The sequence below is a fragment of the Oxyura jamaicensis genome, chromosome 7, assembly GCF_011077185.1.
Source record: "Oxyura jamaicensis isolate SHBP4307 breed ruddy duck chromosome 7, BPBGC_Ojam_1.0, whole genome shotgun sequence".
Lineage (NCBI taxonomy): Eukaryota > Metazoa > Chordata > Aves > Anseriformes > Anatidae > Oxyura > Oxyura jamaicensis.
In genome coordinates, this window is record NC_048899.1 from 4,346,500 (window position 1) to 4,369,519 (window position 23,020).

The following is a 23,020-nucleotide window of genomic DNA, read 5'->3' on the forward strand; positions in this document are numbered from 1 at the left end:
CGAACGGCTGTGTGGTGTTTAGCTGCCAGCCGGGTTAAACCACAACACTGAAGTACTTGTGTCAGCTAACTGTAATGATCCTGATCGGTGTAATAGCTAAGAAACAAATAGGAGATTCAATGGCCCTTGTGTTAATGCTGAGAGTTGTTTTACAGGTGCATGTTCCAACTATTCCATAGATGAAATATGCATAAAACGGATGACAGGGCATGCAAGTTGTACAGTTCCCAGTATTTCACGTGGTCATTCACAGTCATGTGCAAAGAGTGCCAAGAGGATACAAAGTGATGTCAGGTTAGGGTGGCAGTGTCTGTCCTTCCAGCAGTCAGTCTGGGGGACAGGGAAAGAAGGAATGGTATCATAACTGTAAATAAAATTTATTTTCAGTATGCAAAAGCAATTAAAGGATTTCCAAATAGTAGGTATTTATAGTGCAGAGGATACTGGTAATGGTTAACTTGAGAATTAAAAGAAAGCAGTTAAGTCTGAAATGTCATCATCACATATAATTTTGGCCCATATTATGAATTCTACTTTTGTTAGTCCCATTTCTGCACCTTGAAGGGAGCTGTAGTGTGGCCACAAAGGGGACAGATACATCTCAGAACTGAAGCCACTTGATACGCATCATCTCTTAAGCTGCCTCCTTTCCTTTCAAGCGTACAGCTTTTGCCTGGTAATTTTGTTAGCAATGGGAGATATGATCTCCTAGAGAGAGAGAAATGATCTTGTAACAAGGCAGCATTTTTTTCTAAGCTTCCCTCCAAAGGTTTTATAAAACACAAAGACAGTGTTTTATAAGCTGCTTGAGGCTAATGTATTCTGCAGAGTGTTGTTCTGTTCAGATCAAGCTGTTTTATTTTTGCTCAATAAAATCATCGTCACTTCATACGTTTTTAGAATAGTGCATGCTATTGAACATCATCTGCATTTAAAGCCTCTAATAAAATTGTGGGAAAAGGTGATTTGAGAGAACATATTTACATGTGCACTCAACCTAGGATATTGTGGAGAGTAGGGTATAGTAAAAGTGTCCTGGAGGACTGAAACACTGAGAATTTTTAGCCAGTAACTTTGGAAAGCATTTCTCCCTTTGTTCATGATAAAGCCAGTTTAACAGATTTGCAGGTTCTTTCTGCAATGACAAACTAGAAAAGAATAGGAATTTGTGTTCTTGTTAAAATCAAAAGACTTTTGATTGAAGGAAAGAAGTATTTTAACTGCACACCCACAAAAGTTAACTAAGAGTTTGCTGCAATTGCATAACACCAGATAGGACAGCATTGATTACGCAGTTGGTGTATCAGAGAAGTGTGTAATGTTTTGACCAATGACAAGCCCCACAGACTTCTACAGATATATCTGATGAATATTTCCCCTTGTGCAGGATTTGCCTGGTTACCATATGACTTGTCCCACGTGTGTCCTTCATTGTTTGATTGCACTGCTTGCATAAGATGATATACATATATCAATGCTTGAGCACCGCTCAAATAAATTGGTTTTACAGGCCCCACTCGGTCTAAAGAAGCATCATTTGTACAATTTCAAATGTACATGCTAGGCCTTGTACAATGACTGAGATAGTCCTTCACTGAAACTCACTGAGTATAAATAACCTCAAGCTCTCTAGCCTACTTGTTTCAGAAAATTCATACCTTTATGAAGTAGTTTGTCCCTTAGGAATCTGTAGATTCTGGAGTAATTTCCAACTGAACCTTATGATCAGACTTTATCCACATAATTGACTCTGGGAAGACAAAGACCTTTCTTACATTTCTTAGTGCTAACAAGGAAACAGCCTGTGTGTGCGTAAAGTGCTTTTCTCTCATTCTGAGGTCTTAGGTGTTCCTTTTCAAAGTTACTTCATGATGCTTCATTTACTGTTATATATCTTTATGAGGTTTTGGTATGCCAAAATGCATGCTATTGTGCTAATATGATATTTTTGAAAATTTGGGTTGAGAATTTTATTCTTTTTGCAAAGCAAGATACTGAGGCACTTAACTCTCTTGAACAGAAAATCACGACTGAAGTGCCCTTGCTTGCAATGAGACCACACAGGGAGTGAAGTCCTCTCAAAGCAGAAAAAGTTAATCTCTGGTGCTGGCTTCCTAGATAGGTTTGAGAGGCTCCTTCTGGTACATGCTTTTTGTTTATTAAGATAATGTATATCGGTAATTCTTTCAAAAGCCTGTAAATGAACAGGGAATGAGTTGTAGGTCCATACAGCTGCGGAGAGCTGGGGGAGGTGGAAATGCCCAGCTGCCACTGAAGTGAAAAAGTCCCTTTAGTTACTTAACTTTTCCTGAAAGAGAAATCCTGAAATTTGGTAGAAATTGAAGAGCAAGGCAACTTTGGTTTAAATTCTAGGTATGTTTTAATAGCTGTTTGCCATGCTATCTGTCTGATAAATGCTGATATAACACGTACAGTTAGCAGTTGGGCCTCAGTTTCTGTTTTATCTTAAACGATAACTCTGATTTTTGACTTCTGTTTAATTAAAGTTTCTCCATATTAAGCTTCAAAATTTGATCTACCATTGGTATTTTTTTCATTGCTTCTGTTGAAGTTTAAGGTTTGATCATACACTGATGTAAGCTATAAAGCTTTTGGTATCAGTGAAAAACGTGTAACACGAGGATTGCCTAGCTTCATAGGATGTTGTGTTGTATTGTCTGTGACCCCCCCCCCAGTTCTATACTTGGCTGTATTATTCACCAAGCTGAAGGAGTATGAGGAACGTTATTATTAATGCTACTGCCATCTTCCCTGTTAGCAGCATTATTACTAGGGTTATCTGCAGAAATCGGTGGTTTACTTTTGTTGCTGTTGTTTTTCCTCCTTTTTCCTACTTAGGGGCCTCGAGGTTTTCCTGGTGCTCCAGGTCTTCCAGGCCTCAAGGGTCACAGGGTAAGAAACAAGACTTCCCTCTCCTTATTTATAATGTTTCAAGACGGTTTCAGTGCAAAGACATTCACCCTGGTTTGTGTTTGTGGTGAATTTGGCTACACTGTCAGTCCTGCCAGTCACAGCAGAATCACTGCCATTAGAGAGAAAGAGGGCCTTGCAGAAAATCAGCGCTATTCCCAGTTAAGCTGACCTCTGTGTTATATTCTTGTGTCTTCACTTTATTTTCAAATGTTCTGGGAATCTGGAAGAAGCTTGCATGAGCCCTGCCAAGCTTCAGGAGGCACAAACCTGACAGTTCTCTCACTTTGTTGGCAAGTCTTGTGGTAGGGTGGGGAACTCGAGAGGTGGACATGTTTGCAAGATGGCCTGATTACAAATTACTGAGTTTTCTGGCCAGAACTTTACTTCGGGGAGGAATAAATAGGTTTCCTATGGCTCAGAGCCTTGTCCCTGTTGTTTTAGGATTTTTTTTTTAAGGAATTCTTGTTTTAAAAAGGAAACTAAATCCAAGGAAATGTACCTTGTACAAATGGTTTCCATTTAGAAAATATTTAGAAACTTTTTCCCCTTTTCCATCTGTTTTTTATTTTATTTTTTGTTTGTTTGTTTTTCTCCTTCTTTCTTGCTCTTGCCACCTCAGGTCTGTTCTTAAGGCTTTAACATCAAGTTATTTTAACGATAATAGTAGAAATGGTGTGTGTGTTGGTGTATGTATACCAATATAATCTTTCCATATTTTTATGATGCTTACAGGGGTTGAAAGGACTTGACGGTCCAAAAGGTGAAATTGGAGCAGCTGGAGCAAAGGTATTTTCATGGCTCAAAGAACTAAACGCTTAAGCATGGTTTCTGAAATGCCAAAATAGCGAAAGATAATAGATCTTTAGAACAAAGCTTTGTACCCTCTCCTGTGAGTGGTACTTGCATGGAGTTACCTTTTAGGCTATATGGAATTGCCTATTTTTACTATGTTTTCAATCCACATCAACTGCTATAGAATGGCACGTCTGGGCTTTATACAGGAAGAGACAGTTTGAGTGAACTGCTGGTCACAGTTTCACTTGGGGCTTAGTTTTATTCCTGTAGAGTATCAGGAAGTGAATTAACTAAGGTCTGTCTCTGTGACACCTACACAATGTTGAAGATGGCATATTCTGTTAGCAAAGAGCCCGTACGCATTGCCACCTGGCTAGTATGGTTCGTGTTGGTTTTGTGTGAACTGCTTGAGAGAACGCTGCGCTGCTGCTTTCTGAATTCCCTTGGAAATCCACAGATTGTAGGGGCTTGGGTCAGCCAAACTTAGAGAGCAAAACCAGTTTTCTAATATTTTCTTTAGTTAACAAAATAAAGCAATTAAATCCTAACTTTCTTCTTTTAGGTTACCATACTAGGTTTAAACAATATTGGCTTAAAAGAAGCAGATATTGCAGAGGAGAGAGAACATAATCTATCAAACCAAATATTTTGTACCTAAAAATTTTATTCTTTTAGTATTTTTGACCCTCACTGGTACTGCAACACCTTTACTACTTCTGCTCAAAGCAGTGAAAACATGGGATAGCCAGCTGCATTCAGTATTTTCCAGATGGATTAAAAATAATTTTAATAAAACATAGAAAAGTTTTTTTTTTAGGGTTTTCCATGCTAATCAGTGCCAATACTGATTTTTTTTATTTTTATTTTTATTTTTTGCTGAAGGTGATAATCACAGGTGGGCTAAACCTATTCCTTCAGATTAAAAAATGTAGTAAATGAAGGGAATCTTCCACAAATGTAAATTTAAATGTGAAATCAGGTGCTCAAAGCTTGTCTAAGATGAGATTTCTTTGCTAAGACTGCCTACCAATTTCTGTGGATGCAACAAGATCTGAAACATTGGTCTGGACAATACTCCAGTAACTGGTGAATGAAATGAAAATGAAAGAGAGAGATGGGAACGCTGGGGGAGAAAAAGAAGACAGTGTTTCCAGTATATGCAGGGTATATGAAATGATGCCCTCGGAGTAGGTGTGATGCACACGAACGACTGTGCACATGTGCCTCTTAGGTCTAACATAAGTGCAGGGGAAGGGAATGAGACATGTAACTCTATTATCCTCTAACTGTGTAATTTCATTTCACTTTCTAGGGAGAATCTGGACCAACAGGTGCCATGGGTGCAACGGGTCCTCTAGTGAGTGTCACATGTAGTGGATATTACTTACAGAACTGTTTTTAAGATTATTCATGTTATTGCCAATAGTACACACAGGAATTTTATGGTTTTGAGATCTCCACTTGATGTCTTGAAGCTGAGTTTTCTCCTTATTATTTTCTATTGTACTAAGAGTAGTTTTAGTCCATTGTAAGTTGTTATTCCTGGCAATTCACAGGCATACAAATAATTACAATAAATCAGAAGATTTTAACAGAAATTTGAATGTAGGTTTTGTAGTTGTTTGGCAATGCACGGAAATTTGGGGGTAACTACATTCTTCTTCTTCTTTTTTTTCCTCCAATGTGTTGACGCTTCATATGGATTAGGTTATTACATTCTGTGGTAGAAATGGAATCATTTTGATCAGAGGTGCACTAAGTAAGAAAACCACAGAGAGAGGATCTGGGAGGTTATGAGGTTATGGTGAGGATAAGCGTGTGTGGCATAAAAATAGAAAACCTTTTTCTCAGAGTAGTTCTCATTCACATGTAGTTTTGGAAAACTGTAAGCAGTAAACATTCCAAAAATCCACTTTCAGCAGTGCTTACAGATGTGAAGCACCTGTCTGATATCAGTTAATGACATCTCTGTGAAGCGCTATCTTGTGTCATGCAGAATACAATGTCCCTGAAGTGAAACCTAGTTTGTGAATGAGCCATAGTAAATGAGATTGCTTTATTGACCCTAGTGAGTATTTATAGAATTTATTCCAACGTGTTTAAAATGAGAAATACTGTTGGGGGAGGAAAAGAGAAATTGCAGTCTATTAAATTTCCACTGGGCAAGCCTGTGAGGCTGCAAGGATTTATGTAAGCTGCTACTTCTTTCCTGCCATTGAACAAGATAAGGTACAAGTGCAGGAGGAAAAAACCACAGCCCTTGGTTTCTGCAGCCATTGTTCACGTTGCCTGTTCTTACTGTGTTGTAGTCTCAGTGAAACTAATCATGTTCTTGTTACAAACACATAAAGAAGATGGAACAGAAAAGTGCTGAAGAGTAAGGCAGTGCAGAACTTATTTGAAGGAAAAGTCAAGGGTTTTTGAAGAAAAAGTAAAAAGCAATGAAAAAGATGGATTCAAACAGGGAGAGTGGGATGGGGAGGGGAGTGGGAGTGTCCCCTCCACTATGGAGGAAAAATCAAGTGAGCTGTGTTTTCCACTTTTTGTTATTGATGAACTCTTGAATACTGATTTTATTTATTTATTTTAATTCTCTCTTCAAGGGACCTAGAGGAATGCCAGGAGAGAGAGGTCGAATTGGACCACAGGGTGCCCCTGTAAGTAGGGTCTTGATTCTGTCTCCTTGCAATTCTTCTGTTTTAAAGCCCTTAGCCTGGAAGTGTTTGTTTGTGTGACTGCTAGTCACTTCCATTGTAACTTCTGGTTAAGAAAGTTATAGACTGGACAGAGTTTTTGGGGTGAAATGATTAATGTGTACTTCAAAAGTCAAAAACAGCTTTAAAAGGAAAATGTTAGCTACATGGTGATTTCTGTGCAATATAGCTTTTCTCTTGAAAGAGAGAGAAAAAAGTTTGGAAACAAGATTAAAATGAAAATCTAGGCTTTCAATTTATATTAACTACTACCATTTAATTCCAGGCAAGAAAGCAATCTTGTTAAAAATTATTTTGATTTTCAGCAAAAAGGGGGATTAGCCTTGACATGAGACCATATTCGAGCAGAAATTTCTTTCTGTTGCTTTATGTCTAGTGTCAAAAACTGCTTGAGCTTTTTTTCTTACGTTTCTCCCCATTACTTTTCTGTGCTCAATTTGTTATTGTCCCATACATTGGCAGTGTCAAAATATTGTCCTCTCTGAATTTAATAGAGAAATCTGTTTACTGAAAGGAAGCATAATTTCTTCCAAAAGTAACCCAGCATTTGTTTGAATGCTTTAGTCTGTATGTCTGATACCACAAATGCTAATGACTACTTTAAAAAAAAAAAAAAAAAGTTCTCACAAACATTTGTCTGTTTTCATATCTAGGGTGGACGTGGCCAGCATGGTATGCCTGGGAAGCCAGGGCCAATGGTAAGTTTCTTTCTCAATCACATTTTTACTTCACTTCATATTTAGCACTTGCCTTTTGACATCACCAACAGAAACACAAACGACTGTTGGTAGTTTCTGGTAAAAGAAAGTGCCCCCAGAACATCCGTAATTGATTCCTGGTTCTGGCACTGACCATAGCTTTAGTGCTGAGAAACAATGCTCTGTATTTTACTTCATCTAAAGGTTTTAATTTGCAGAAGGTTAGAATACAGCACCTTCCCTGGAGAGACGATGCTTTACTGCTTTTATCAAGTAGGATCCATGTTTTAGGGCTATATTTTAGGGCTATAATTGTCTTAACAATATGTAGAACAGTTTATAATTGCAGATTATCTTCCTTTACATACAAAGTTGACAAATGAGGTTGTACCCATTCTCAGCAAGATGAAATGCACTCACCAATAGCAAAACCTGATACATGCAATTGATCCATTACAAAACATGTAAAAGACAGGCTTTTAATTACAGCCAGTCATACATTGATGAAGAACCAGCTGCATGTGTGTGAACATTTTCCAAACTGATAAAAAGTGTCATACTGAGAAAGCCTGGAATGCATGACTGTGCAAGTTGTGACATAATTACAGTTGAGCTGCATATGACTGTGGCTGTTTGAAGTGTAGATGTTAGCATACCAAAGGGTGATTGTTTTGTTCCTGTGATCCAGTATCACAGTGTATTTGCAAGATGCATTTGAGTCAATTCATAGGAGCAAATGTATGAGGAAGCCAGTGTGATTATTAACAGTTATACAGTATTTATGTGTTGCTTTTGCAAATGGAAGTTCAAAATGTTTTCATACTATTTGTGTATGCCAACTCACACCTTAAAAATGTGGGTTTTTGTTTGCATGTGTGTTTATTTTGCAAGCATCACTTCTGGGATGCAGTTGACAGTTTCCGCCTGTTGATACAGCCAACACGAACCTTTATTACTTCATGATGTTCAACTTAAAAAGCAAAGCAAATCAAACAAGCAAACAAACAAAAACCACAAACAAACAAGAAACCAATCCCCAAACACACCTGACTACAATTAAAATTTCATTCTGTAGAGACTTTGTTTCATAGTGATATAAGTCCTGAGAAACATTTATTTTACATATGTCATCTTAATGAACGGACAGTTTTCTGACAAACTTCGTTTAAAAAAAGGTAACTGTGATAGAAGCAGATGAGTATTTGTCTAAAAGCATAAAAACTCAGTTATTTAGTGTATCACAAAAGAAGGGCAATTTATTAGAAGAAACAGTGAAAAGATTTTTCAGTACTGAAAGCAAAATAGAGTTAAAAGGCAAGCCGTCCTATGTGAAGCTTGGAAGTTTCATTTGGCATAAAAAGTGAGTTCAGCTTCACTGGATATGATAATTGGTTGACTAACATTTTTGGTAAATTCCCATACAGAGTCACAAGGGAGATACTGATTCTTAATGCATATGTTTCTTGTTGGAGGAAGAGTTAATGAAATGTGTTTTTATCTGAGTCAGTACAGTGGTCTACCCTAATTCTGAAATTCTCCTTGAAGACAGAGAGATTTGGCAGACGTGTATTTGTGAGCCAATAAACTGGGACATAGGTTTTCAAAATCATACTTATTGAGCTGTTACATCAGTTCTGTAGAAATCCAGTGCGAGGTCATGGCAGAAATGTTGTCTGTAATTAATACTCACTGGTACAAATGGTTCTTATTAAGTTTGTCAGCAGAGGTTCATTACATAGAACATTTTTTCACAGTATGCATCATATTTTACAAAAAGACAGAAAATCAGGAAAAGAGAGAAGAATCATCTGGGAAGCCAGAATTGTAGTGAATACTTATAACCACTGTGTGCCGCCCCAGGGGGTTGTTTAATACAGCAGAAATGTTCTTCTGTTGAATATATTCTTCAGCACGAGAGGCATTATGGAAAGGGAAACAATTTATAAATTTACTCCAAGGTCCTCAATAGGAAGCCTTTCTGTTTAATTAGCATCATACCACGCAGGTACGTTACAGTATATACATCTGCAGTTTGCTGCCTAGTGACTTTGGCCCGTCTGCCATGTAATGCAAGTCCAGCTGGTTGCATCCACGCCCAAACATAAGGTGCACCTGTGCTCTGCAGTTTGACTCTAGAACTAGAAATAGTGTAGCCACATCAATACTGTGGTCTGCTTAAGCTGTCACTTTCCGCTGTACTGCTTTTGGGAACTGAAGATGAACCTCTGCATGGAATTGTGTTTCATGGTATGCCATAAACAAGCCTTTCATTCTGTTCCTCTTCCAGAAATATCTGCCTGTATCTGGACAAAAATCCAAGCAATAAACTCTTCCATCTTTGTCTATATAGCCTTGAAAACCTGATACAAAACCTGCATTTTAAAGCTTGCAAATGAATTTGGTTGTGAGTTTGGGAATCTCAATGGGAGAGGAGAGGAGGAAGCAGGAACATGTAGTTGCACAGCCTTTAATTATATTATTACTTGTCATATTGTTCACCTCAAAAATCTTGTCTAGAAACACAGTTGTCTCAATGGAGAAGCAACTAGTATTCCTTGGTTTTATAGGTTAGTGTTTTATGTTTGAAAGAATTGAAACTCTCCTCTGCTACCTTCTACAGGAAAAAATTGTGATCACTTAACAAATATCTTTTCCTTGCCATACCACAGTAATATAAACCTAGAAAGAGAAAATGAGACTTTATTAAAACTGAAATTGAAAAACAATTGCTATAATAACTTTGATTTGTGTATGTTGCAATTTGCACAGTAATAGCTGAAACAAGCTGCAAATTTGCTTATAATTCAGTAAATATATTATTAAAAGATCACAATTCCATAGAATTGTGTACCTCTCAGAAATAATATATATAGTTATTTATTTTTTGTTATGAAAAATATTTTATGGTAAAAATATATGCAATCCCAGAACCATATTTACCTGATGTTTAGATACTTATTTGTATAATCTGAACAGTGGAATTATACCTTTTTGTGCCTATCTTTTACAGGGTCCACTTGGCATAACTGGTTCTCCAGGTTTTCCAGGTGCTCCTGGTGTAAAGGTAAGTAGATAAATAAGTGAAATAAAACTACCTTTTAGTATGTTTAACATACTAAACACAGGATCACCCTGGACTATGTAGTGTTTCCATAATGACCTGTATATAGGTCACTAAGAATTGCTGTGAAATCAGTCTTGATATTCTTGAGAAAGAAGGTGGAAATCAGAAGTCAAATGAAATAATTGGAACTCACCACACTTAAGATATTTTTTTTGTTTTCACTTTTGCTTGCACTAAAGGATGATAATAAGATAACTGTCATGCTGTGCTCCCAAAATCTTGTGCAGTTTATTTAAAGAATAACAAGATGAGTTCTGCAAGTTGAGTTGTGATGACTAATCCGAGACTTAGTATGGAAGCAGCACCTTCCAGTGACCAGTTTTGGCCAACAACATCTTTTGAGATGACCTAAAGTGGCAGGAAAAATGCCTGAAACCCCAACAGAGATGTACCACAATTTATCGCAATAATGCAAATGATTTCAAACTTTTGTGGTTCTGAGTGATTGGGCTAACATGGAAAACTTTCGCTAGCTCTGGTACTGTGTTTGTGGGAATTTCCTCTCTTGTTTTTCTAGAAACCACTCAATTATTTTTTTCCTAGCCTTGAGAATAAGTCTGCAAAGAAGACAGAAAAGATGACTCATACAGTTTCCTTATACTTCTTTCAATTGCCCTTCACCCAACTGCTCCTAGTTGTTTCTTTCCAATTCTTAAACATGGCAGGAAAAAATTATACAAAAATAAATTATTTTTCAATTAGCCAGGTAGCCAAGTTCAGCAGATGTTTTGTGTTGTCATAACGCTGGCAACTTTCATGAAACATTTTTTTTGGAAATGAGTCTTAATAATAGTATTAACATAACATATACAATTAAATAAGAGGCCTTTTTTAGTGCATGTCATGAAATGGTTTGGTATGGCTAAACAGTACTAAGTATCTACATAAATATTTGGAGAAACTGTCACGTGAAGAATCAACGAAAGCTTTTGAAAAGGAGGAGCTACCTTCAAGTTTGATCATCTGATGGTGTAAATTAGAATAGCCGCTTTGAACTCATAAAAGCTAAGCAGGCTGCATGTTGAAGACGTGCACTTGAGTTCTGAAAATGCAATAGTAACAGCATCAAATCCAAAATTCAGATTTCCTTTATAAAAATAGAATTCAAATGAGATCTCAGAAGAAATTTTTTTGTTGGAGGATGATCCAATCCAACCTGGCAAGGCTTTGCTGGGAGTGATCATTTGTTTGGTCTGTCCTATTCTGACCAGCATAACCTGTGACAATCAGAGTATGACAGAGTATTGTATGTATAAATATATATTTGTTTGTTTAACATTTAATATAGTGCTGCAACAGCAATTTAATTTGTATGGTGCAAAAACCCCAAATGTTTTGTTACTCCTACATCTCAATGCTTGTAACAAAGCTAAAATAATGCTGCTGAATTGCCAATCTGTCCTGGGATTTTAAATAGAGATGTCTGTCTAAAATATCTGATCTGATTTAGGCCACTGGATAGAGTGCTGCTCCTCTGTAGAAAGTTTCCTTTTATACATTGAGAAAAACCTCTGTAGTTTTGAAGTTTTATATTCACATTGACGCAGAATTAAGTCAAAATATATTTTAAGGATAATGAAGTATTTAAAGATCTGAGTTGTTTTTGTCTTATGGACCTAGTATTCCTCCTTAGTTACTTTGAAGTGCTACTATTTAGATCAAAATAATCTCCAGTTGTTTTATTTTGTGATGTCTTAGGGAGAAGCAGGTCCAACAGGTCCTCGTGGTCCTGAAGGCCCTCAAGGACAAAGAGGTGAAACAGGTCCCCAAGGCCCAGCTGGATCGCAAGGTCTTCCAGTAAGTATATTAAATCGAGTTCCTCAGTAGTTAGTGAGTGCATGCTGCATGTTTATAGGGAATTTTAATACTCCATTTGATAGACAGTGAGTTTTGCCCAAATTACTTTTTCTCCAGAAAAGAAAATGTACCATTTATTTGTTTTCTGTTTTTGTTCAAAACAACTTTCTATAATTCGATTAAAAAAACTTGAAAAGCTTCAAGTTGCACAGTGTGGTATAGTTTCAATCCTACAAGTACTTTAAAGCTTAAGATATGAAGATGAAAAATCCCATTAACTTGCACACTTTGTTACTATTTACATTTGCACAAGTAGTTCCCATGTTAATTTATTTATTTAATAGCCTTTATTTTCTGCTCTTGTAAAGTGCATCAAATAGCTATCTTCTTCTGCTTTTGTCATCAATCAACCCCTAACTAAAATTAATTTTAATAATTTGTGTGTTATTTTTAGGGTACTGAAGGGACAGATGGTTCCCCAGGTGCTAAAGGCCCAACTGTAAGTAGCCACATGGCTTGCTGAAGAAATTGTGTAAGTGGATGTATTTTATTTCCTTATTTATATTAATTTTCCTTACCGTGCCGTTACTTCTATTTGTAGGGATCTCCTGGCACTGGAGGACCCCCTGGCTTATCAGGTCCACCTGGCTCCCCAGGACCCCAAGGAAGTACTGGCCCACCTGGTATTCGCGGGCAGCCGGTAATGATGGCTTTGTTACCATGGAAATTGATATCTAGCAAATGTGTCACTCCATGAAACTTAAACAGTGATTAGCAGTAAGGTTCCTTTAAATAAATTAATGAGTATGCTGAGAGTCAGATCTTGTGAGTCTTCTGCATGTCCAAAATACTGTTGTGGCTTTCTTAGAAATCTAAATGTGTCTATATAAATTTTGAAAAACAGTAAGTGTTATCTCCCCAGATTAAAAGTTTTTCACTAAAGTTTTTGTGCAAATGCCACAATAAACAAATACACTAAAGGGAAAGAGAAACCACTGAAAATATCTTATTATATTACCTACAACTAGTTACTAAACTAGAGAATGTTTTTGTATGTTATCGCATAATCCAAAATGATCTAATGATTTATGCAGAGTTTTAACTCTATAGGTATTAATCATGTGTTTTTTGTTGTTGTTGTTTTTGTTTGTTTGTTTGTTTTTTTTTTCAGGGAGACCCTGGTGTTCCAGGTTTCAAGGGAGAAGCAGGACCCAAAGGTGAACCAGTAAGTATATGCTTTGTAAAATGAAAAGGAATCACAAAGGCTTGTAAGAGTATTTGGAATAGACTGGTACAGTTTTCAAGATGTTTCTGATGTTATTTCTCATGATTACTTCTGTTTGTCAAATACTTATTGTGGAAGACAAACCAAAGTGAACCTGGCTAGAAAGCATGAAGAATGAATGGTAAAGCAGGTCCTTTGATGTTATAAATAGCCTACCCGTTATAGGCCTCGAACTCAAGGACAAACAGCAGCTACTGAGGTTTCTGTACCAGTCAGAATTACTTTGTTCTAATTTCTTCATCACACAAGAAATGGATCCCACATGTTTCTAGACATATAAAATAACACAGATCTGTGTGCTAAGCATAATAAAAAAGTATTTGTTTAAACATACATTTAATACACTTTAGTCTTATGCAGGCGAATATATACAAATTATTAAAATAATATAAATATCTCTATACTTGTATGGTATGAATAGCTGTTAATCCCACGGCTAATTATTCTTTGGGAACATGGCTAATTTCATGCGGTAATCAGATGAATTTTGGAGGAAAAGTGATTCTGCAAAGTTGGGTTCAGTTTGGTTTGTCAATCTGTCTTTAGTTTTTCTTTCTCACCGGTTTAAGTGAGCATGCAACAACAACAAAACCTGTGTAGATAAAATAATGTTTAACTTACCACTGACCAGCTTCTCGTTTATTTGAGAATTTCTTCAAGAATCTCATTGATTTTGAGTCTTTTGCTACTTGTTCAATTGATCATGATAAGTAAAATTACAAATTATCATTTCTGAGCAAATAGATGATTATAATAAGCACTGTAATAATAATAGAGTAATACTAATAACATAGTAATAATAAAAGAGTATTGCCAAACTGTACAGTTATAGTACAATTTATTCATAGTGACCTTCTTACTGAAGAATTTGCTTATAAATAATGAAAAAGGAGAAGAATGGATCCTGAAATGTTGTGCTTTTTAACTGAATCAAAACCTTAACTATATTTTCTTTCCTCCTTTATTTGGAAAAAATGTTTATGATGTTTAGAAGACAATCTGTTTCAATATGAGCAGTGGTGAGCTTAACGATGAATTTTCAAACGTATTTTACTTTTAATAGGGTCCACAAGGTCCACAGGGTCCCATTGGCCCTATAGGTGAAGAAGGGAAAAGAGGCCCTCGAGGTGATCCTGGGTCAGTAGGTCCACCAGGTCCTGTTGGAGAGAGGGTAAGCAATCCAGAAGAATGTCTTGTGAGAGATGCACTGACAATCTGAAAAGCTTTTCATCTTGACCTAACCATTAATTTTCATAGACTTTGGTTGTAGGTGTGGCTAAACTTTATTTTCCTAACAGTAGTCAAATAATGGCTACGACTTGGTTCTGTACCAGATTAGTGACTTTAGGATGCTGTCTTCTGTAATATACTATATTCTTTTTGAAAATGTTACTTTGAAGCTCAGGATATAAAAATATGGGAAGATGGTTTTTGCATCCTGAATCGATCTTTAGTACTATTTTGGGGGAAAGAAATCCATGTCACTATGTATTACTTTTACAGTGGATGCTTTAATTTTAGAATTCAATGTACAGTTGTACTGGGTAAAACCACCACAACAGTATAACGTGGTAATAGTTTGGAGACATGATGAGCTAATCTGCAGATGATGTGCTTAACCCCTTACAAATGATCATCCTATTTTCAAAGAGGCTGTTCAGCATGCATGAATAAAATGCTGATTTTTTTACCACTCCAAATGGCCCAAAAACCCAAGGTTAAAGTATTGAAGTAAGAAAATCATAAAGAAATAATCAGTACCTACCCCCAGATAAGAAACCAAATACTTTATTTACACTACGTTATGTAAAAATTAAGGCAATAATCTATCTATGGCTTTTCCCAGGGTGCTCCTGGAAATCGTGGTTTTCCAGGTTCTGATGGCTTGCCTGGACCAAAGGTAAATGAAATAAAAGTGTCTGTCTATTATTTGGTCATTTTTAAATTTTCATACATGCAGATATATAGAAAGAAAGTGTTGGATTAGAAACATGGGCTTCTGGATAATTGGGCAGATCCTCAAAATCACTGGAAGTAGATTCACAAGAAATTGGCAAATGCCAAGAAGGGGTCTGAATGTTTTGAGACAAAAATTTTATTGGGAAAAACACTTTGAATTGCTGTTATGTTCAGCTTTCACTTTATGCCCGAGTTAATGCTCCCTCAAGCTCAGATGTGAGCAGATAAAAGACATTGACCTCTTTGTACTACTATATTGCTATACACATTGCTGTATAGGAAGTGATTATTTGAAGAATTGCCTCTCTTTGTGTCCAGTATAGTTGTTCTAGCTTGTCCCTTGAACAGATCAACTTATCTGTGTTCTTCCTAACAGCTGTAACATTTACAGGGAAAATGACTCACCTATGTGTTTGTCTAGTGTTTCTGCTAATTCTTAACTTTTTGGTAAAAATATAGGGTTTCTGAAGTCCTTGTATAAACTTGCTTTATGGAAGAGTAGAAATTTGGAAAAAAAAAAAAAAAAAAAAAAAAAGTAATAATAATAGAGTATTGATGTTTTGGAATTCTGTTCACAAATATATATATATCTCCTTAATTAAAGATATCTGTTGTATTTGACTTTCTCTTACTGTGGCTGTTATACCGCTGAACAAATAGCCTACTGGTATCTTTGTAGGGTGCCCAAGGAGAGCGTGGTCCAGCAGGTTCTTCTGGTCCTAAAGGAGGTCAGGGAGATCCTGGGCGCCCTGGTGAACCTGGCCTCCCAGGTGCAAGGGTAAGTAGTTAATAACAGTACCCTATAAGCCATGACGTTTTTCATTTTCAAAAGTTTGCAGTCATCACTTTGTAAAATTAAGAAGCTAGTACAGATTTATTTCAGAGGGACTACTTAAAGGGTAAAGGCCAAAATACCTGTCGTCTTTTTTTCTGCTGATGTTGGAAAGCGCAGGTTCCGTTTGTCTCTGAAAGAAAAAGCTCTGATTTAGACTGGCTAATGCAACTTAAGGATGTGTGCTTGTAAAGCACATAGTTACCACAGCTAATATGAATTAAAAGCTAAACCTTCATTGTATTTGTGATTGATGGCTTAGATAGTTGAGTGGTGCATGTCATCAAGAGATTTTTTTCTGGACAAAGATTTAGGGAGAATATGGAATGTCACAAAATGAGAGAAACATCAAGAACAAGGTGTGATATAGTTCACTGGGTAATATTGGCAGAAGTAAAAATGAATCTGTGGGAAGTTCAAGAGGTGTAAAAGTGAGAAAAGGGTGAACAGCAAAAAGGAAGGTCAAAGACAGTGGATGATGAAGCTGTAAAGTAATTTGAAGATAAAGATGAGGAGTTTGGATGCAGAGAGAAAAACTCTGTGGAGAATATCTGAGAGCTTTAATAATGGTAGTAACTGAGCATATCTTTTGGGTTAATTTACAATTTTCTGTTGTCCTAGACTTACGTGTGCAACCTAACACCAATATTATTTCCACTTTTAGGGTTTGACGGGAAATCCAGGTGTTCAAGGCCCTGAAGGAAAACTTGGTCCTTTGGTAAGCAACATAACACTTGGTCCTTTCAGCTAATTCCACAGTAATTCAGAGATCTCAACTCATTAAATTACTTTGTTAACCTGATTTTTCTTGATTTCTGAAGGTTCACCTTCTCTTTTAAGTGTTCACTTTGGATTTAAAACTCCAAAATTAGTGCAATTAATGTTCCTATAATTTTGTCTGTATAACAGTGTCTGCTTAGCAGTTGCCACAATATTTTTCAATCATTGTGAACTAAATATATTTTCTAAGTGTCTCTTTTTGGGAACAATAAAATACTTGTATGTTATTGCTCAATGATAACAATTACGTATTTGCTTAGCTCCAACAGTGTGGCTAGAGCTCTGTCTGCTTTAAAGATACTTTGACTGATAACTGTAGCACCAAACGATGTTAATATTATTCTATATATGTAAATAACATAAGATAAAGTGTTTTATCTACCACTTGCTATATTCACTTTAAAACTTTAAAACAGAAAATTCTAGCATTAATTACTTTTTTCTTTGTTATGATTGTTTGGTTTATATTGGAAAGACGTTTGTCTTCATCGCTGACCTTTTCCCTCTGTGATTCCTGAGAAACAGCATGGGTTCAATTACTGAGCTGTGACACAAAATGTATCCAATATTTTAATTCCATTTAAGGAAATCATTTTGCTGAAGTAATTCAAGTGATTATCTGGTCACTTCATGGTTGTTCTTTAGTTCAGTCAGGGGTGGTTGGGCTCTAGTAACGCTGGGATTCATTTTCCAGGGTTTAATAGGCTCATGTGAATAAATCATGTTTTTAGTCTCATGTGGAAAATGCTTTTTCTCTGTAGGGTGCCCCTGGAGAAGATGGACGTCCTGGTCCTGCAGGTTCAATAGGAATCAGAGGTCAGCCAGGCAGCATGGGCCTTCCTGGGCCAAAGGGTAGCAGTGTGAGTATTGCACCTAGTACCCAAGGTCTGCTTAACTTTAACCATGTGGAGACTTGTTAATAGCTGAAAACAAAACCTTAAAATCCTAATTTTTATTCCTACAAATTAGGGTGATCCTGGAAAACCTGGAGAAGCAGGCAATGCGGGTGTTCCAGGACAGAGAGTGAGTGTGACTGTGATCATTTTCAGTGCTTACAGAAAGCATGAATTTCTGTTACGTATGTTCACTATACATGACTTTTTACTATGTGATCTTAATTTAGGGAGCTCCTGGTAAAGATGGTGAAGTTGGTCCTTCTGGTCCTGTTGGCCCACCAGTAAGTCAACTTTTTCAACACTGTCTGCTTGGCTGTCTGACCTACCACCCATTCATTGATCTTTCTGCCTCTGTTTTTATTTATCTTCATGCCACTTGTTCATTCCAAACAAAAATTTCAATAACATGATAAAAAAACCTACGAAAAATGTGGGCTTTGTATTAAGATGTGCTTATATTGGTATTCCAGTTCATTTTATGGCAATTGTAAAAAAAAAAAAAAAAAAAAAAAAAAAGCACAAGAGCAAAACTTTTTCATAGTTTATTTTCCTAGCTTCCTTAGTTTCAGTGGAACTGAGTGTTTTTCCATCAGCACAGAATTTTGGGGGAGGGTCTTAAAGAAATAAGAGAAAAGTTATATCTTTTATATCTTTGAGATAGGGTATACCTTGGCCAGGGATAAGTAAAAATGTGTAATAAACAAATACATAATTGTAAATATACATATTCAGAGGGAAGGAAAATGTGGAACCTGACTCTATTCCTCTAACACTTTATTTCTTTTTGTGTAGGGTCTGGCAGGAGAAAGAGGAGAACAAGGCCCTCCAGGTCCTACAGGGTTTCAGGTACGTGCATTTATGTTTGTAAGAGAAAAAATAAGCCATGTCTTTATCGACTTAAATTAGAGAAGTTCAATCAAGTAATGTTTAACAAAACACAGCTTCAGAATTGATGGCAGTGGTGCTTAGAATGATACATAGCTTTCACATCAACTATACGCTGAACTGAATTGGCAAAGGCTTACATGGCAGCTCTGTACCTCTTGAGACAATGATTGTTGGTTTGTTTTTTTTTTCAGTTTTTATTTGGAGATCTTCCAAAGATGTTCCAAATACAGAGCAAAAGATTTTTTTTTTTTTTGATAATGAAGTATTAATTAGGTTAAGTGAAACTGTTTATAGAGAACGCTATACATTTTTTAGGGCTAGTATACATGTGTCTGACAAATGTTAAAGAAGGGCTGCCATTTCACTTAGAGTGGGGAAACACTGATGTAAAATTCTTGTAACCATTTCACTTGGGGATCTGTGCTGGCATAATCTTGTACTGTGTATAATACATTCATATTACTGGTGTCTTAAATCTGGATTTACATATTTTTTCATCATTTTAAAAAATATTTTATTTTTACATTTTTTTTATTTACATTTTAACAGGGCTTGCCTGGGCCACCAGGTCCTCCAGGTGAGGGAGGAAAACCAGGTGATCAGGTAATTTCTGTATAATTTCACAATAATTCACTTCATAATGTAGTTTTACCTTTTCTTTTATTCTCTTTGTAATTTAATTGCTTACACTGTTTCATAATATTTACTGATGTAGTTGACAAACTGTCTATCGAGACTACTCTTGGATAAAATAATTACTAGAATATAGTCATCTTCTCTTGTCATGGACAGATAGGATCCAGAACTAGTCATTTACATTACAGTACCTTGGAAATGAAAATGTTTCTCTCTAATTTCCACAGCTATAAGGCTATGAATAATATTTTCATTCTAATGGTGAGCTCTCTTTTGCATAGGGTGTTCCTGGAGATCCTGGAGTTGTTGGTCCATTGGGCCCTAGGGTATGTATTTTCAAGTATTTTCTTTCAGAAATATTTATAACAGTTCTCTGAGATTGAAAGCTGATTCACTATATGATCTTTAACAGCTATAATGAACATTTTGTCTTTTTTAATTTTCTTTTTACCTCCAATTAAAATGATTATAAACATGGATACATTTTGAGGTGGTATGTTTTTCTATGAAACCAACCACCTTTAATGGCTCCATAGCTCAAGAAGCAGTGTTAAGTTAAAACTGCTAAGGTATTTGAACTCTTTTTTCGTCTGCAAAACTGTTTGGTTTACAGTTTGTGAAATGGCTTTATTTTGCTGAACAACACACGATATTTCCTGCCTTTAAAATAAAAACATTACACTTTTTTTCATTTGATTGGTTTGCCTAGAATATGTTTGCAGGCTCTTTTTTTAAATAGCAGTTCTCTGCTTATGATGTATTTAAGGTTTTTCCTATCAGACTTGTACCTAGATAGTAAATAGTTAATATTTATCCTTTTTATTTTTGTATTTTTTTATTATTTTATTTTATTTTATTTATTTTTTTAGGGAGAACGAGGCAATCCAGGGGAACGGGGAGAGCCAGGTACATCAGGACTTGCGGGTGAAAAGGGTATGGCTGGAGGTCACGGTCCTGATGGTCCAAAGGTAAGTTGTAGGGAAATTTGTATTGCTGCAGTGAAGTCTTTCATAATTATTTTCATTTGCAAGAATGTAAGAGAGATCTTTCCTTTTTTGTATTTTTCAGTAGAACAGGGCACAGCCATTTCTAAACTGCAAAAAAACCTCTAGCTCTGTTTTAATAACAATGTCAGTTTACTTGAAGAGGCTTGGCAGGGTTGCGTGTTTAAAATCAAATGCTGAAAATTGCATGCCTTTCTTTCACCTGCAATTGATTTAATTGGGCCTAGGAAGATCACACCAATAAGGGAGTGCCTCAATATGGGACCTGTAATGGATATGAGCTGTGAGAAGCAAAGCATAATTAAAAATCACTGGCAACTTCTAGCTGTTGTTACTTTATGTAATAGACCTCTGTGGCATCAAGGACAAGGTAGAGAGAAGCTCAGGCTTCTATTTTTGCCTATTCTCACCACCAGTAAGCACTGAGTACATGCTAATGTATTTGGAAGGACTATGGTATTACAATTTCCTGAGTAACACAATGGGACATGAAAAGTATTTGGACATGAATAAGGTCCAAATTTAAGAGAAAATTATTACTTAAAACTACCCCAGAGACTTCAACACAAGGCACAGCATGTTCTGCAGCCTAGAGACAAAGATACTTCTCAGATGAATAGACAACAACTTGCTTTTTATTTGTTTCAGGGAAGCCCAGGCCCAAGTGGAACGCCTGGTGATCCAGGCCCACCGGGTCTTCAAGGTATGCCTGGAGAAAGAGGGATTGCTGGAACACCAGGCCCGAAGGGTGATAGAGTAAGTCTCCATTGTGCTGTGTATAATCACCTATCTCTTAATACTGCAGTTGTCCCAGAGTGTGAACCATTCAGTGTCGTAACTTAGACTTTCTGGGTATTTTCCACAGGGTGGCATAGGTGAGAAAGGTGCTGAAGGTACAGCTGGCAATGATGGGGCAAGAGTAAGTAAATCTGTCACTTTTTAGACCTGCTCTTCACACAGAAGATTGTTTATTGTGTTAGAGGTACTCCGGTCATAGAATTAAACGGTACTCAACTTGGAGATATGATGGGCTGAAGTTCTCATTCTGCCTATGATCCACATTTGGTTTTCAAGTTTTTCCAAGATAGATATGCACAGTATTCTGGTATGCCTGTGTTCCAAGCCCATGTTTTGTATAATAGATAATGGGAGTTAAGAAGTTAATGGAAAAGATTCCCAAAAGTAGCATTAATTTGGGATTCTAAATATTCAAGAAAGTAATATGGCTAGTGCTGTATCATCATCAAATGTAGTTGATTGGTTTGGACAGAGAGATTGGAACCTATTTGCCTAACTCCCCCATGAAGAGAAAAAGGAAACTTTTGAGAAGTGTGCAAGATATATATGAAACTTCAAAAGTACTGATAGACACTTTGAAGAGTGAAATACTAGCATAAAAGATATAGTCTGTTTCTTGTAAGTCGGTGAAAAGTGACTTCATTGCCTCTTGAGAGTGCAAAATGAAGCCAGAGCTGTTTTTTTTAATTATTGGCCTTATCCATAAATACTGCAAAGGAGAAGATGAAGCAAGGTTATTGAGATATGCGATTTTGGTCACTGGGAAAGGAAATGCTAGTAAATTTTAGATAAGGAAGACCCAATAATTTTTCAGAAATAAAGGAGAATTTTAAAGGAATAAAGAAGCATATGGAAATAGTAGCATATGAAAAGTTTTAAAATAACCATTTTGAATAACCATCATTTTTCTAACTTCTTTTCATCTTAATTTGTTCAAAAGGGTCTCCCTGGTCCAATAGGCCCTATGGGTCCAGCAGGTCCCACTGGTGAAAAGGTAAACAGATTTTTATGCCATTTCCCTACTGAAGTTTCTAATCATCATGCTTTGTTGAAACTTTTGTTACTCATCAGATAAGTTACATGGAAACTAACCTTAAATTTTATTTTAAGGGTGAACCAGGTCCTCGAGGTCTAGTTGGTCCTCCTGGCTCTCGTGGAAACCCTGTGAGTAAACATTTGTTTTTTCATGGCATAAGTTAAAAAATATTACCAAGGTACTGCTAATATCTAACTCTGATCCACACTCCAGGCATTTGTATCATTTACTCATATATTTTCCTTTTTCTTTTCCTTCCTTTGTAGCCAAAATCTATAGTTCCTGTCTTGATGCTGTGCACTTGCAGAAGTATTGCCAGACCCTGTTGCTCTGTCTTACAACTGTTTTAGGGCAATCTTTACATAAACTTACCCTCATGTACCTCAGACCTGAAAGTAGGACACCACTTTTAATTGTTTAAATCTTTTTAAAAGCACACCCACACCAGATACTACTGTATCCATAAGAATATTTAGATGGAAAAAGCTCAGAGATGCATCTCATTATTGGATATATCCAATTATGTTAATTCTTGTAATCTTCCATTTGTGTTTTAGAGATTTTGAGGGTCAGCTTGAACGATTAAAGATTTAGAAGCTTAGCCCTTCTAGATCCTTCATACTGCTTGGAATTGATTATGTCTCTGTCATAAATCAGAACAATCTAAATTCCAGTATAAATTGGAACAGCTTCCACCCCTCTAGGGAGTGCTGGAGCTTGGCAGACTTCAGCTGCCCCGTTTCCAAACAAGTGCTTTGTGGAAAGCTAAGTTGAAGCAGTTCACAGCCCATTCTGACCTTGTAGAAGAGTACACATTTGAATTATTATTATTATATTTTTTCCC

At 36.4% G+C, this 23,020-nt stretch overlaps 1 protein-coding gene across 1 annotated transcript in view; it reads left to right on the top strand.

Moving 5' to 3' along the window:
• COL5A2 (collagen type V alpha 2 chain) overlaps positions 1 to 23,020 on the top strand; it is a 104,321-nt gene that overhangs the window by 66,894 nt on the left and 14,407 nt on the right. Inside the window, exons 13-37 of the mRNA XM_035331607.1 lie at positions 2,860 to 2,913; positions 3,667 to 3,720; positions 5,042 to 5,086; positions 6,333 to 6,386; positions 7,097 to 7,141; positions 10,152 to 10,205; positions 11,964 to 12,062; positions 12,517 to 12,561; positions 12,664 to 12,762; positions 13,234 to 13,287; positions 14,411 to 14,518; positions 15,194 to 15,247; positions 15,986 to 16,084; positions 16,803 to 16,856; positions 17,680 to 17,778; positions 17,888 to 17,941; positions 18,042 to 18,095; positions 18,607 to 18,660; positions 19,252 to 19,305; positions 19,620 to 19,664; positions 20,208 to 20,306; positions 20,991 to 21,098; positions 21,208 to 21,261; positions 22,081 to 22,134; positions 22,251 to 22,304. Of these exons, the coding sequence (XP_035187498.1) occupies positions 2,860 to 2,913; positions 3,667 to 3,720; positions 5,042 to 5,086; positions 6,333 to 6,386; positions 7,097 to 7,141; positions 10,152 to 10,205; positions 11,964 to 12,062; positions 12,517 to 12,561; positions 12,664 to 12,762; positions 13,234 to 13,287; positions 14,411 to 14,518; positions 15,194 to 15,247; positions 15,986 to 16,084; positions 16,803 to 16,856; positions 17,680 to 17,778; positions 17,888 to 17,941; positions 18,042 to 18,095; positions 18,607 to 18,660; positions 19,252 to 19,305; positions 19,620 to 19,664; positions 20,208 to 20,306; positions 20,991 to 21,098; positions 21,208 to 21,261; positions 22,081 to 22,134; positions 22,251 to 22,304 (1,647 nt within the window). The remainder of the gene's footprint in view (positions 1 to 2,859; positions 2,914 to 3,666; positions 3,721 to 5,041; positions 5,087 to 6,332; positions 6,387 to 7,096; positions 7,142 to 10,151; positions 10,206 to 11,963; positions 12,063 to 12,516; positions 12,562 to 12,663; positions 12,763 to 13,233; positions 13,288 to 14,410; positions 14,519 to 15,193; positions 15,248 to 15,985; positions 16,085 to 16,802; positions 16,857 to 17,679; positions 17,779 to 17,887; positions 17,942 to 18,041; positions 18,096 to 18,606; positions 18,661 to 19,251; positions 19,306 to 19,619; positions 19,665 to 20,207; positions 20,307 to 20,990; positions 21,099 to 21,207; positions 21,262 to 22,080; positions 22,135 to 22,250; positions 22,305 to 23,020) is intronic.